Source organism: Pungitius pungitius, chromosome 15 (genome assembly GCF_949316345.1).
Source record: "Pungitius pungitius chromosome 15, fPunPun2.1, whole genome shotgun sequence".
Taxonomy (NCBI): Eukaryota; Metazoa; Chordata; class Actinopteri; order Perciformes; family Gasterosteidae; genus Pungitius; species Pungitius pungitius.
Genome location: NC_084914.1, coordinates 3,509,385 through 3,525,178, shown reverse-complemented (window position 1 = coordinate 3,525,178; position 15,794 = coordinate 3,509,385). Strand labels below are relative to the sequence as shown.

Genomic DNA, 15,794 nt, shown 5'->3' with positions numbered 1-15,794 from the left:
GGGCGCGGCCCTCGCACGGACACGGTCAAGGTGGCCTGAGGTGCGCTAAGTGCCGGTTAAGGTCACAGGGTTTCACTAGTTGTAATTGGATCTGGGAATCTGGAGAAGCGTAGAATTTCTGTCAACACTGCCTGTAATTATTCTCTTTTCCAATTAATGGTGACATAGATTAATTATCTGATGAGGCAAAGCCAATTGCAATCATTCACCCAGCTAAAATTAGATCAGTCCTGACAGCAGCATGAAAGTCACCTGTTTCATTGTTATGGATTCGCTGCAAGTAAAGAGGGGGCTGGGGGGTGGGGGGGGGGGAAGGCACAGTGAAGCGTGCAAGGTAAGTAAGTAAGTTGTCTGGTCCAGGTGAATGTCCAATCACGCTGCCGTTTGAACTGAAGGCATCTACTCGTTCCATCCCGGGCCGGCTCGTTTGTTCATGCCGCCGTCGTCGCAGGCGTCCGTCTGCGGCTGCAGGAGCGCAGCGACGGGCCACATTTCTGCTGACAAGCCGTCCTGTTTGAATAACACCGTACACGGAAACGAGCCAATTAAGAAAGGCAGTAATACAAACGCCTTCGCTCTGTCTGACACACACACAAACACGCACACACACACACGCACACACAGCGGATGGTGAGTCTACACTTGTGAAAGTAAAGTTACCAGCTCGCTGTTATTTATGTGAGGAAGGAGAACAAGGGGCTCCTGGTGAACCACGTCCGGGTTCACTGCTCTTCTGTTTTTAAAAAACCTCAGCATCCAGTTTTTCTATTAAACCGCCTGGCACTGTCAACCGGCTTGGGAATCTGAACCGGCCTAGCCATGCAGAAATTCTCTGACTAACAATTATATCAGAAACAGGATCTTGGATTACAGTCCCCGGGGACGGGGGCGGTGGGCGTCTGCTCCGATCATTACTGGCCATTCAACGAGGCTGTGCACCGCTCTCCGCTGTTAGCCATTGTCAATTACGCCATCCCTGGTGTAAACTCGCGGAACACAAAGCTGAACTGCCAGTTCTGGCAGGAGTGTAACAGGATGACAGCCCGCCGAACCCCACCCACCCGACTACCCCCCCCCCCCAACACCAACCCACCAACCCACCCAGACACCCACCCACTCTGCCCTTCCTCCCCCTCGAGCTACTTTTGAACAAACTGCCATTCGGCTCCCGATTCATGCACACGCCTTGGCCGTGAACGCGCCAACCTGACCTCCCTTACGTCCTCCTGGTGGGGGTTAAGTGCACATGGTGGATAAGAACAGGCCTCGTCGGGATTCCGCCCGCTTTGAAGCAAGTCACAAACTGGCATCGGCTCCTTGGATTCCTTCATTTCGCATTTCTCTGTTTTTGCCTCTCAATGATCTGCTGAAACTCGACCGGGCTCTTAACATGAAGTCATTATGCAGATTGTGTGTTCATGCCCTGCTCGGTGGTGGTGGTTGTTGTTGTTGTTCTTCTTCGTCCTCTCTCCTCATATAGGTCGTACTTTTTGGAGGAGACGCTGAGCCGGGCTGTTCATGAGGAGCCTGTTTAAAGTGCTCCCTGCTCTGATGGACCCTGCGCTGAGCTGTGACGGGTGGCTCTGTGGTGCGCTTCAATACACCAGCTCTTTTGTCCTTCACACTCTGCGGCGCTCTGATAGCTCCTCCCCCCCCAGGCCCCCACAGCCCCCCCCCCCTCCTGCCTCCCCCACTCTGCTGGGGCCTTTCGAGGCTGGGCCACTGAGACATGGCTGCTCCCTGTAATGTCTGGACCAGACCCATCAAAAAAAAAAAAAAAACAGCAGGAGGAGGAGGAGGAACAGGGAAGGAAATCACTTAATAGTATTTCCACTCTGTTCTCCCCTGGAAAACCTCTAAAATCAAATACGAGCACTTTGGGCCTTGAGTATCTCATGAATTTTAGTGAACATGGCCACATGGAGAGTAGTTCCATGGTACGGCTCTGGAGAAGGACTGGACAGGACATTTCATAAAGATTCATCACTGTCTCCCCGTCCGCTTTGCCCTCATCTCACATCGCGCTCACAGATTAGACACCGATTATCCCCTAATTGAAGATCCTTGCTTCTCAACCTTGTAGAATGCGCCGCTGCCCTCGCCGCAGCACGAGCCGGAGGTCACGCCGCCGCAGAGCTCTTCCACGCGCTCTAACAAACGACCCGCCAGAACAACACCGGCGGGTAAACAGGAAGTGCTAATGCGACGCGACCAAAACACCAAAAGTGCCGTGCTTTATAGAGCCATCCGGAGTGGCAGCATCAGACAGGGGGAGGTCACCGCGGAGGCACTCGAGCAGACGCACCATCCATCACGTCAGCCCCGCGATCTGATGACTGAATGTACGGGATGGACTGTGGCGGCGCCGGCGTCTTTAACTCCGCCGCGGCGGCGAGGCACAGAAGCCTCGGCGGATGTCTGCCTGGCTGCCCTCGCCCGGCCATCGGCATGAAGGGCGACATTTTGGTGCGCGTGATCCCACCCGTTTTCAAATACCTGGGCAGTTTGTATTTTCCGGGGGGTCTCTTGAGAAAGAGCCAGGCACCGGTCCAGTTCAGCCCGGCTGTAGCGGCTGCGTTGTTTGAAGGATTTCACCAGAGCTTTGTGCATCCTCTTCTGCAACAAAGAAAGCTGGGGGGGGGGGGGGGGGGGGGGTAGGAGAGGGGGGGGGGGGGGGGCAGAGAAAAGGAATTGGTAAGGCAGGAGAGGAAATTAATGGCAGTGTTCAAGAAGAATGATGGAGGGGAATAGAGAAAGCAGTCAATAGCCCATTCTGCAGTACACGGGCCTGACAGGAATTTCACAGTCTCTTGGTTTCTCTGCCCACTCGTGTGCACTCATCAGAATCCAGTCACATCTGGCTGCCAGGATGGGGGGTTAATTTTCTCTAAATGCTTCAGCAGTTTTGTTCTAGCCGAGGCAAACTCTGTGACTGCAAAGCTGATGAGTAAAATATTTCTACTTCACCCAGTTTAACTTTATACCAATCCCCTCAAGACATATTTTACACATACACACAGTCATGAACCCCCCACTGAAACCAGAAATTATTCCTAGTCTCTTGGAAAGACATGCTGCTTGCTTTATTATTTTGAACACAGTTTCATGGCAAAGAGGTTTAAATTCTGATAGATGCCGTTGCTCCTCTTCCCCCCTCCATCTCCCTGCTCTTCCTGCAAAGCTTATCATTGCTGGCCAATGTGTTCCCCGGTGCATCGAAACCTAACGCGAATTAGCTCAGTCATCAGCTCCTGAAGGAAAGACAATAACAAGAATGCTCTTTATGGTGTCGCCTGTTAAAAGAGCCGAAAGCCTCTGCAGAAACAAAGCAGTGCTGCATGGACCAGAGTGCAAGTGCTATCGGACGCTAACGAATCATATGTTTATTTACAAATGAGAATTTTTGCATACTTAAATGTATTTACATTTGTTGAATTCCAATGAAGAAATATCTTAATGTTTTACTAAATTATTTCTCCTATTTGATAAACTATGTAACGCAAAATATACTTAAAATAAAAGGTACTTCTGCTAGAAGTTTGATTATTATTATTGGATTAAATGGATCTAGCATTTTACTGTGGTGGAGCTCATTTGAACTACTTTAGAAAAGGGCCATTTCACCTGTAACTGCGTGTTCTCAGTTACATCCCATCACTGTCAGGGTAAAGGGTTGAGAACACTTAACGTAACAACGATGACACGAGATGCTGCTTCTTGAGAGAGAGAGAGAGAGCTAATAATGCCAGCTTTAAAAGATCAATAACCTGCTTTTAAAATGTGAATATTAACCAAGTTATAGCGTGATGGCAGGGAAAAGTTCAAATCACAGCTGTGAGCCCGGCCTCTTTTTATAGTTTATAGTTCTAGAAACAAAATACGTGTATAGTACTCAAATCGTGTCACTTGAATTACACGTCAGGAATGCCTGTTGTCAGGGTTATTTTTCATGGATACTTCAAAAGACTCATTGTGCCCCGCACAGAGATTATTGGCTCTACAGACACACAAAGGAGGTGTGAGGCTTCTCAAACACACACAGATGATCCTGACAATGTGAAATCCATTTACTTTGTTGCCCCCAGTAGCAAGCAAATGATAATTCCCATTGTGTAATATATGTTTTAACTGGGACGTAGAATGCAAACATAAGGATGATTGTTCATTTTCCTGAACGTTCCCCTATAAATCAGATTAAATGTAATCTGCATTTTGGAAAACATTGCTGATGATAAGCTGGTTATCGAAACTAAATTCAGGCATAAAACGCCAGCCGAGAGGCTGCCGTTGCAGGAGTGTAGAGTTGAAACAAACAAAAATGGTGAAGGCTGAATCCGGAGTAAAAGAAAATCAGGCTTTGATCACGAGCGTGGAAAATCCTGTCCACAGGATTTTATTTTTGCATGCATTTTTCACTTGATAACATTCATGCAGTTAGATGAGGAATCGCTCAAGTAAAGGTATTAGTCATTTTTGGAACAAATAACATGATTTCTTTTCCATTGCAGGAGCAGTGCGGCTTCCCCCTGCTGTTATGCTTGTCATGTGTAATTCCACTCCAGTTCAATAGTGTCAAAAACTATACAGAATAAACCATAAAATGCTGCAGAGTTGTCTCCTCCAACTAGTCAAGACCTCTCGAGCTATCTCAACGCTGACGGCACATTTATTGTCTGATTCTTTCCAATGGTGTGTGTGTGTGTGTGTGTGTGTGTGTGTGTGTTTGAGAAGAAGCCAATTTGGAACCTTCCCGATAATAAACCGCTTCACCTCTGGCCGCTTTAGAAAAACTATAATCAGGAAAAAGTGGAAGGCGTAATATTTACATGTACCATCAACCTCCCTCTTCTACTCCCCTTGGTGGCAAAACTACAGCGCTATCATTACATTATGTCACATCCATCATCCTCCTGCACTCAAGTTCTCCCATGGCTATTAGATTGCTGCAGACACCCCTGTGAGGCGCACTGCCCAAAAGGAGAAGAAGGTGACAAAAAGAGAAGAAGAGGAGCCGTGTACCCGAGTGTAGTAAAGGAAAGACTTGTGCGCCTGGTTTTTGTCTCTCAGCGCGGACGCCTCCTCCCGCTTGGCCTCCGTGAGGGACCTCTGAAGACCTTCGTACTCGCTCGCCAGACCGCTGTTCTCCGCCAGGGCGACCTTCAGGGCTTCCTACACCAACGCGTGAAAACACAGTGATGGGGTGAGACGGCACACTTCTTTTACTGTGTAGTTTAATACTGCGCAGGTTTGTTACCCAACGCAATGAGAAATAACATTTTCGAATGATACGGACATGAGCAAACTTTCTTTATATAATCAATAACCACCTGGAGACGAGCAGGCACTGACAGCTGCGTTGTAACTATTGTAATTGAGGCACATGCTTCATCTCTCATTTTTTTTTTTTTTTATTTGACCTGACAAGGATGACCTGGGCAAGAGGCAGGCACTTATCTATCATTATTTATCACTAATCCAATGCCAACTTTCCCTGTGTCTCAAATTTAAATAATTAACAATGCAGAATTCACTGTAATAATTCTCCGTGTACAGTAATATGAGACCAGGGATCATTGAGTTGCTAAAAAAAAAAAAATGGAGCTGGTGTCCCTATGAAACTAAAACCCATGTAACTGATGTTGGAAACTCTGGATGTCATAATGACTTCAGAAAAGAAACCAGGTTTAATACGACACCAGGTCCGATTAACGAGGTCACCGTCGATAGTGATCCGGTACGTCCCGTCACCAATATACTCAAATATTGATTTCACACTGAAACGTACATGTGTCAATGAGAGAGCTCTCAGACTTCAGGAATGGATTTGCGTTGTTGTGATGATCATTTTAACGAGATGTTTGCAGTAGAAGAACTGCTGAGGCATCACTACGTTCAGTCGAGGTATAAAAATACATAAGGATGTTTCCCGTGACACGTACAGACACCCGAGGAACCATTGTGGGGGGGCGACGGGAACTGAGGAGTCCACGTGCAGTACGGTGCATCCTGCACGGCAACACACACACTGACCACTAAGGAGACACTCCGGCTGGAGGACGTGTGCGCGGGATACAAGGTCTGTGCGGGCTTACGGCACTTTTCTGGGAAACCCGGTGAATAAATCACGGCGAGTTTGTATCTACCTGCACATCCTCTTTTTTCCCCCCCTTTTAACAGCGTTTCTCCCCCCCCCCCCCCCACGCACGTGAGCGGCGAACTACCTGCAGTCTACCTGCAGACATAATGAAGTGTGTCTCTGCAGTGGAACAGAACAGCACTAAAGTGATGAGTTTAACCCAGCAGAAAGGGGGGGCTGTAAACATGACAAATGCCTGCTATTGATTTCAGGTTTAATTACTCCGTGCAGCACTGACAAAGCCCATCTGACGCCGTTGTGAAGTGTAAAGGGAACAAATTACACTTCGCCGCTCATAAGAAACTGACGGCGTCGGCAGTTTGCGTTGTTTACTTTGTGCTCGCCAAGCGACGCGGCGGCGTGGAGGACACGCCCACACACGAGCACGGGTTACAACAAGACGACCCGTTTCACATTTGCTTTCTTAAACATAACCATCGGTCTCCCTTCTCTTTTCAAGGTGAACTGACCCGCGTTAGTTTGCGGAGCAGTGACCTACAGCAGCTATTTGAGAGGATCGCACGAGGTCAGCACTTTTAGAAGAAATCTCTCCTATAAAGAAATATCTAAAAAGAGTCTAACCATTCTGCTTCACGCACCGGGGCTTCTGAATGCGCTCGCTGCTTATTATGGTATGCTAATGCAGACATTATGTGTGCTTTATATTGGTCTCAATGATTAAAGTGACCAATTTCCTCTCGCACTTCAGACCCTGATCTTTGTATTTGGCGAGGAGTATTGTTGTTCGTCTTATTTTGCGAAAAGACTTAAACCCTTTTCTCCGCATGGCTAACTTTTATCTTGCTAATGGGAGTTGTGTCTATGAGGAAGACTTCTAATTCTTAAATTGTCTCACGCCAACAACTTCCTTAAAGTTGCTGCACTTGGATGCATGGCGGCTTAAGCTCCATTGCCTTTTCTTGTTTTGAACTAATGCATTCTTGATCACCGTTTAATGAAACTATATACCACATGGCGATTTCACATTAGATAAGCCATGTGAAACCGCCATCAGCAAAGAGACTCTGGCTGGGGCTGATAATCCTGAAGATGGAAACCTTACAATAAATAGAGGTTTCTCTTACAAAAGGAGTGTTCGAGCACTTGCCTTTTGGTGAAGGCTGCAGCTGCGTTGCTCTACAAGAGCCTATTAGCGACATGGACGCGCAAAGGAAAAAAACAACAACTAAAAAAACACCCACGTCATACCGTTATTTGACATCGATATGAACATAGTATGGACAATGTTGGCCTGCAGGTGACAGAATAGGAGCAGCAGCTCAGCGCGATGCGCATCATCAAATTCGTCCAGACAAAAGACTATAACAACAGTGAGTCGTCATTTGTGAGGAAAGCACTTAAACAAGATTGACCGTGGCTTGTAATTTTAATTGCGCGGCGCCCTTTTCTCTGCATCTTAAGGGGAGTATTGTGACGAGGAATGTGCTGACACTAATCCACAAACAGATAAACAACGAGATCGGTGGGGGGGGGGGGGTTTCTTTTCCACAGCACGTCTCATAGTATTTGACACTGAAAAAGGTCGTGCATTTACAGAAGGCAATGGTGAACAACATTTTGTTACCTTGGTGGCTTCCATTTCCTTCTTTCTTGCTGCAACGTGAGCCGTGTGTGCCTGCACGGATCGCTGTGTTCGTTGTTGGCAGTTATTAATATCAGACTGCAAGGTGCTCATTATGAGAGCAGCTGACTTGTTTTTGAAATCCACCACATCAAAGACGCTCCTGCAAGGTGAAATCAAACACATAAAAAGACAATTAATTTAAAAAAAAAAAAAACCACTTCTGAACATCACGCACGTACGAACATCGCACCACTGTGGGCGCCTGTGGATGTATACGGAGAAAGATGAAGTTATTATCACATACGACCAACATTTTTTTAAATAAATGATTATTAATGTGTGCTCTTTCAAAAATGCTGTATTGCCTAAAAAAAAAAAAATAGAGTTTGAGTATTCTTAAAAAGAATATGACCTACTGAAGCTCCGCTATGACCTCCGGCATGCTTTTGACCATTTCCTCCATTTGATGGGAAGCATGGCAGGAGTCCCGGGTCTTCTTTGTCAGGTCACTGATGCGGGCCGAGGTGGCGTCGTATCTCTCGACGGCGGCGGCGAGCGAAGCCTGTCAACAAACAGCCGCATTCATTCTGAAAGTGGCTTTACGTCAAAGTGTCGGGAGTGAGAGAGATTACTTTGTTCCGCAAAAAGAATGACATGACAAATAGCCGGGACCAGCTCGGTGCTCAATGAGCTTTACGGAGGGAAGCTGACTTAGCGACTGCTCCACGACTCGGGATGAATTGTTTGTGTCACTATTTACTTTCCCGTTTCTACCTGAGCAGCTTCCAGGTGGTCACGTTGGAGTTGTTTGTCCTGCTCAAGTTTGACTAATGTGTTCCCGTGTTCACTCTGGATCTTCTCAAAATGTTCTGTCAGATTCATAATTTTCTGTATGAACAGAAGATTAGATTATTACCTTTTTTACAAAATTGTATTAATGTAAAATTCGCCTCGGGGCTGAGATTATATTTATCGAACTGTATAATTACCATAAATGTGGTCTCCAGTTCTTTGGTTGCTGTGGACGCGTCTTCAAACTCTTTCTGGAGTTTCTGGTTAGTCAGCGCTCTGCTCCTTTGCTGTCGGTACAGTTCCTCACTCTTATTCGCACACTGACCCTGATGCGATAGACAACACAACGCCATCATCCAAAAGGCCTCAAACACTCACAGAGGGGTAAAAGCGGTAAGAGGAAAATGTACAGGCTGTGGGAATGGATCTAATTATGCAATTGAATACAGCCAGGCACTTAAAAAAAATCTTTATGGAACATATAATGTTCAATTTTTATTGAGAGTGTGCTTTGTGAAGCGTCACCTCCTAATCTTATACGATCAAACTTCTGCAAAAACACCTTGATATGTTTTGAAGACTTAAATAAAATAAATAAATAATTGAAACAGACTTTGTTTGCGTCAGTTTCTCCTCTAAAGCGCCCGGTGCATTTACCTTCAGTAGCTCCAGGGCGCTCCTCCGACCCGTCAGATCCTTCAGCAGTTTTTCGATCTCTTTCTGTCGAGCACACGGAAGAAAACATTCCAGAAACTCACAATTTTCCAGCCATTGAAGGTGGACACACGTCTCCGCTGACCTTGGTCCTCTGCTCCTCCGCGGAGGTGAGCTTCTCCCGCTCGTCCAGCTTGGCCCGGGTGACGGCGTGCCGGGCCACGACCTGGGTCACTTCCTCCTCGGCCTTTTCCCACCGCTCGTCATTGTCGACGATTCTCTGCAGCATCTGCTTCCTCTCCTCGTGCATCTGCTCCACCGCCGTCTCGCTAACAAACAAACAAAAAAGGAGGAGATGGTCACACAGCACAGCGTTAACAAACGCATTGGATTAATAACCGCATTGCTCTGGCTCTGGGAGTGCACCTCTCAGACATTTTCCTCCGGTAGTCCTCCACGTTCTGTTCACACTCCATGTTTTCTTGACGAAGAGCCGCAAAAGCGTTACGTTTTGAAAGGAGCTGCTCTTCAATGCAGAGAACCTCGGCTTCCCCGTGAAGTCTCTGCAGATAACACGACACAACATACAGTGTGCTGCCGAGCGGATGCACTTAGCCAAAAGCCCTCACGGAGCCGTGGCTTCGAACATCGTGTAGCATGCAGAGCTCCAGTGAGAGGCCATTCGTAGGCTGGCAGTTGTGTTTACCGCGCTCTACCAGAAGAACTATCGGGACACACATAAGCAGGCAAAGCAAGTGTTATGAAGGGATGTCCATGATTTAGGCTCCTGTGCGACAACACTCACGGTCTTCTCAATGTCTTCTTGCAGTGCGGTTAGTTTGTCTTTTGATTTCTTATTCTTTTGAATTTCAACCTCGACTTGAAGTTTCAGTTGCAGAATCTGTAATGAAAAGGAGAGAGACCTGAACGGGACTGAAAGCTGCCCTTTTATCAAACTTGACCCGAATCTACGAAATGTCCTTTACTCCGTCGTTTTCCGTCTTCTCGAGCTCCGTCATCTCCGGGATGCGCGCTGTTGTGGCCGCAAACTTTTTTTCTGTGAGCGCGATGGTCTCTTCAGCGTCCTTTATCCGGGCCAGTTGACCCTCCTCGATCACGGTGAACTGGTCGGATTCTCCCCTGGAGCGTAAAGCAGTGGGAAGGACACATACCTCAAACCGACTGATTACTCATTCATGTGCAATATCACCAGTGCACAATATCAACATTCGGTGCAATATCGCTATTCCATCCGATAAACATTTCATATTTCCCTGTTTGAATGTGCAGTAATGTGAACTCAACCATTCAGTCCGTCTATGATTATACATTTTTTTTACTGTTTACTTATTTAGTATACCCTTACTGTTTGATTACTTATTCATCGTACTCATTTTATTTCGTACGGATGCATCTCCTTTTTACTGCTGTCAAACCGCACATCGGAACTAATATTGGATTACAGGACTTCAGGATGAAAGAACACATTTAAAAAGCCATTTATTTTGTACATCTAAATCATTTTCCAAGTTTGTTCAATGAATGTTTTGATACAGTGAGCCTCTTCGCCTGGTAATGCAGCATTAGGCAGAAGTATTGTTGCTATGGATACATGCAGTTTAATATACCTTGCACCCTGATTTAAAGCAGCAGTTGACTGTCTTGGTTTGAGGGTCCTTTCATAAGATTTCAACAGACTCCCGACGGCTGCACTGAATCAAGCGTTTTCAGTGGCACAATCCGACATGCGAAAATACTTCTGCTAAATACAAATTAAATGTTGTGTAAATGGTTGTTTGGCTATAAATACATTTGACTATGGATATTTTCTGGGACTTCCTTTGTACTTTGATAGTGTACAGTGCATACAACCTTCTAGAAATCACAGAATAAAAGCATTTGGAAATGTAACCAATCAACAGGAATACAGTGAGTCTATACTCTGAATCCTCTCATACTCACAATGTTTTATCCAGCTTATTCTTTATCGCCAACAGTTCACTATCCAGTCTGGCCATCTCCTTGTTGGTGTCCAGCTGCATCTGTTTTTTCTCCTTCTCGGCCAGGAGGAGATCACTTTGTGCTTTTGAGCAGACTTCATCAGCCTAAATATTATATATATATATATATATATATATATATATATATATAGGTAATGAAGGTAATGACATTAAATACAATTAATCTCTGTAGCTATACCTATAAGCTACTGCCGGGGGCCCACGACGAGGCTCTGCACATAAGATTATTATTTTATATTTATTTGCTTAGCTTTGGCAAATATTTAAAAATCCAGAACTAACCTCTTAAGCCTGTGAAATTCCAGATACGTAGATAAACATTTGAATACCCGAGCCTGGGGATTACACTGCGTCACAACACTCCCAGGCAATGACTTGATGAGAAACACATCATCAGTGCTAATTGAGTCAGTCTCGTGTTTCATTTAGGAACCATGAAGATGCAGAGATTTGGTATAAAAAGGTCAACCCCCTCCCCATCCCCTCTCACTTTGACACACTTATACTGGATATTCTTATAAAGGGATTCCACTCCAAGTGCAGTTGAGCTGAATTCAGTCGTTACATTTTTTTGGTGCATCTAGAGTAGAAGGAAATAAAAAATGTACAAAGAAGAAAAGCTAAATGAAAAGTCGGGGCATTATTTGGGTGATTAGGATGGTTCCTCTGGGGACCACGAATGCCCGTACCAAATTTCATGGCAATCTAGTCATTTGTTGAAACGAAATGACTTTTCCTCAACCAATGTGTTGGATAAACACCGGACCGACAGACCAACAAACGTCCAATAAATCCCTCGCGCCGTGCCACTTGTGGATTTAAAATAGATTTAAAAAGAGAGCGAGTGGGCGAGCGAGTGAGTAGGAGCTGTTTTGTTAGGAAGTAACAAATCTGGAAATGTTCTTGACTTTGTGGTCACATACACAGGGAGGAAACAGAGGGGACTTTGTACCTCAGCTTGGGCGCTGTTGAGTTGATCTATGAGTCCTCTCTGCAGCTCCAGGTTCTCTCTCACAATAGGAATTTGTTTTCGGGCAAAGTTGATGTCCTCGTGTAAGTTCTGGTTCCACACCTCAGTGAGTGACAGCTTCTCCTGTGCTTGGTCAAGTTTCTCCCTTTCTCTCCTTAGCTGCCACTTCAGCTTAGAGATGTCTCTGATGCATGCCTCGTGCTCTGCAAAAAAAAAGAAACAAGTCAAAAAGGCATCGCAATATTTCCTTGAGGAAATGACCCCAAGCTTGTCAGTCACCGACCTCTTTGGACCACAACAGCGTGTTCTTGTTGCTTCCAAATTGTAACACTGTCGACTTTGTTCTCCAAAAATCTTTTTCTCTCCTTCTCTTTGTGGAGAGCTTCCTCTGTGTGCTGCCGATCAGCCTCCAGCCGCTCAATCAGATACACGACCTCTCCGAGGACGTCGTTTATTTTCTTCAGTAGTGGCGGTAAAGGACAACTTTTTTCTACAGGAATACAAACTTTACAAGATTGGTGCATTGTATTGGGCTGTGTAGGACTTTAAACTCAATAACAAACACAATAACGGGTAAACCATTATTTGCAAAGCTCTGTTGCTATAATCTGACCAACTACAAAGTGCACATTCACCCCCCCCCCCCCCCCAAAAAAAATCAATGCTATTCTATCAGCAGAAGTGGACTCTGGAAGCTTCTTTTTTCATTATTATGTGGACAAAAAGATGTGAACTGAGACAAGTAGGAATTATTGTCCCACTGACTACTCCACTGCAAGAAACTGTGAGCTTCTCCAAAGGAACCTCACACGTGTGTGTTGCACCTTGATCTAAAATGAACAACTGATTCAAAAATATTTTTATATATTGAATTAGTATTAGAAATGAAAAAAGGTGACCTCTCGCACTGATAGCAATGCCTTCGACGAACAATTCCACAGATGTTACTGATTCGGGATCGGAGTCTCCGGACTGGAATCTGTTTTAAGAAAGTCACGTCATGTTTCCACATCCTTCTGAATAGAACTAAATAAAACGGGAGGACTTCACCTGAAGGTTTTTCTGTGTTGATGCTTTTCCCGACTGATCCGCAGTGGATATTTTCCAGACTGGTACAAGACAAAAAGGGAAAGAAATGCTTTGAAATAGAAATTTAAAAGCATTTTCTAAATCATATTTAAGTTTATGATATCTCATCATCACATGTGACATCAGTTTACCTGCTGACACCAGTCTTCCACAGTCCCCTTCAGCTCTTGGATATGGTAAATAGCGTTGTTGACACATGGCAAGGGGCTGTTGAGCAAAGCACATGTGCGACGTCTACCAGTGCAGACAGCCTGGAACTCTGCTTGATCTGGAGAAAGACAAAACAACAAGACTTTTGTGGGAACAAGCATTCAGCCTACTTCAATAACTTGATTTTGAGAAGTAACTGCAAGAAAAAGCATTTGGCCGTTTCTGCACTTTGACTTGGATAAACCCTGCAGAACATTGGAAGCATCAGTGACAACTATCTCAAACATCTCGAGACAAACCAGAGGGCACAATTCTCAGTGGTGAAAGGGCGCCATCTGGCGGTCGCAATGGGTAAAAGAAAATAGTTCAAGTGGCAATAACTCAACATCTGAGAAACATCTTAGTCTTTTGTCCATATCACCATTTAATGCTTATTTACGTGACTAGAGCAAAGTCAAAGTCAAAATAGTGACGTTTTTTTTCAGACCAAGTTGCTGTCGGTGAGAAAAAGTACAAAGCTGTACTTTATATCGTTTTGATACACATTAATATTTGCTTGCACTGGAAAGTAAATTAAAAAAGACAGAAAACCACCACAAATAGACATACTATTTAGAAAATGTTTTGAACCCAAGACGTGAATTATGCATGATTGACTGTGCAAAGACAGATTATATAATGCAGTCTAAATTCTTATCAAAGATCATCAGTCTTTTAGTTACAGCGTAAGAAAGTGGGTCAAAAAGAGGTCATGTTTATTTTCACTGCCTGCTGGGCACACAGGACTGACTGGAAAAGAGATGTTCAGAACCACCAATACATTTCACTTTGAATTACAGTAATTTACCCAATTTTCCGGCAATTTATTTTGATGGCCAACTTTTGCGATCCTGTATGTGTGTGTGTGTGTGTGCATAGCAGGGTGAGGAGTACCGGCCTTGGAAAGCAGGGTCCGCCCACACATTCAGCTGGACCTGAACGTGCGCCACCCAAAGGAGGATCAAAGCGCAGGTCCAAACCCACTAGAGGCATCATCGATTGCCACGAGGGAGTGGTGTGAGACATGCACCAGCCGGGCCGGCAGGCACCCTTCTGGGCCGGGCACTCGGGACATGCATCGCATGTTGGGGGTGGTTGATTTGCCCCTTCACAGCGGTCTGCCCGGGTCAGCGACCACCGGGGGGGGATAGAACCTAAACCGGCAGGCATCAAACTGCGCCCCGGACTGCTGAACCTTTTTCCCACTTTGAGATAACGGACATCAACGGGGCTCCATGAATTGAACAGTGAGCCACAACAGGAACACTGGAGAGGGGGGGGGTTGGGGGGGGGGGACCGTGGGGGGTACCCGAAATGACGGCCCTCTTTTGCTGGGCACTTGAGATGAATAATGCACAGGGAGGGAAGGCCGAGAGGGCGTATGTCACCGGCGGGGTGAGGAGGCTCCACGTCAGACCGGCAGGGAGTGTTATGGAGTCTGATGGACATCGGTTTCCCCTGAAGTTCCACCAACGACATTAGATATTTCAATGGGTAATTATCTTAAAACTGAGGCAGGTGTGGAATCCAAAATGGCCGACATATTCTGTGTGTCAATAAAATCATCTCCTCAGTGAGTCTCCATCCGTTTCAATAGCTGGCCGTTTGCTCCTTAGATAAATCCCAGGGGATGATTCTCACCTTGCTGGTTCGGTCGCTCTTCCCTCGACGGGAATCTGAGTGGTTCGACGTCCGGCATCGAGTCCTCCGGTCCGGATGGGGCGTTCAGGTCCAACGTTTGACGGACAATGTCTTGATTAGCAGTTTAAATGGACCCTCCAGGTGCTTAAAAAAAAAAAGGTCGTTGGTCAAACAGTTCGGACTACGTTTAAGTCGCGTGAGCGTTGGCTAAAGTTGCAACTGATACCTTCACTCGGCTCGCTCGCTTAGCCAACGTTTAAAGTTGACGGTTAATTAACTCGGCTGATGACATATTAATGAGCCGCGGGGGGTCGTTGTCATGGCAGAAAGTGAGAGCGAAAACATGTCAGGCTATATCGAAACACTTGTATTTTAACCTTTTGACTGCCAGCTATCGGTTTGGTAAACGTTATCTATAAGTTTCCCGTTCTTCTGCGTGACGACGCTGAAGCGGAGCTGTGAAGCGCGAGCCTTTTCGATAAAGTTTTCTTCAAACGAATCAACTGAAGTCGCTGTCAATCTCCCACCGGGGTTGCTTAGCAACAAGGGCCTGCTGCTATGAGAGGGCGCGGTGCGTTCAAGAGCAGTAGCGAAGGTTTGTGATTTTTTTTTAGGGGTGTTTGCAGCTTAACGTGACAGGGTTTTCTTTATTTTGTTTGACAATGACAGTAAAGGCCCTGATCTTGTGCTATAGAAGTGCATTGTTTACGTCATCAC

The 15,794-nt window shown here is 45.7% G+C and overlaps 1 protein-coding gene across 1 annotated transcript; it reads right to left on the bottom strand.

Moving 5' to 3' along the window:
- On the bottom strand, nucleotides 1-15,646 carry LOC119205506 (coiled-coil domain-containing protein 178). The gene is made up of 20 exons (XM_037457416.2): nucleotides 15,443-15,646; nucleotides 15,078-15,221; nucleotides 13,379-13,515; nucleotides 13,209-13,267; nucleotides 13,058-13,137; nucleotides 12,442-12,663; nucleotides 12,141-12,361; nucleotides 11,130-11,272; nucleotides 10,154-10,307; nucleotides 9,973-10,068; nucleotides 9,594-9,730; nucleotides 9,313-9,496; nucleotides 9,171-9,233; nucleotides 8,711-8,839; nucleotides 8,496-8,609; nucleotides 8,138-8,283; nucleotides 7,722-7,881; nucleotides 5,020-5,169; nucleotides 2,497-2,631; nucleotides 1-510 (listed from the first exon to the last, which is right to left on the bottom strand). The coding sequence occupies exons 2-20, from the start codon at nucleotides 15,133-15,135 to the stop codon at nucleotides 400-402; spliced, it is 2,499 nt and encodes an 832-aa protein (XP_037313313.2). The 5' UTR covers nucleotides 15,136-15,221; nucleotides 15,443-15,646; the 3' UTR covers nucleotides 1-399.
- Nucleotides 15,647-15,794: the final 148 nt, after the last annotated feature.

Bases quoted from the DNA above. Each gene is read 5' to 3' on its own strand.
- LOC119205506 (XM_037457416.2), bottom strand. From the start codon at position 15,135: ATGCCGGACGTCGAACCACTCAGATTCCCGTCGAGGGAAGAGCGACCG. The intron at 13,138-13,208 runs GTGAAGTCCTCC...TTCTTAAAACAG, and splicing joins CAACACAGAAAAACCTTCAG to ATTCCAGTCCGGAGACTCCG. The intron at 9,497-9,593 runs GTGCACTCCCAG...TTTGTTTGTTAG, and splicing joins CGGAGGAAAATGTCTGAGAG to CGAGACGGCGGTGGAGCAGA.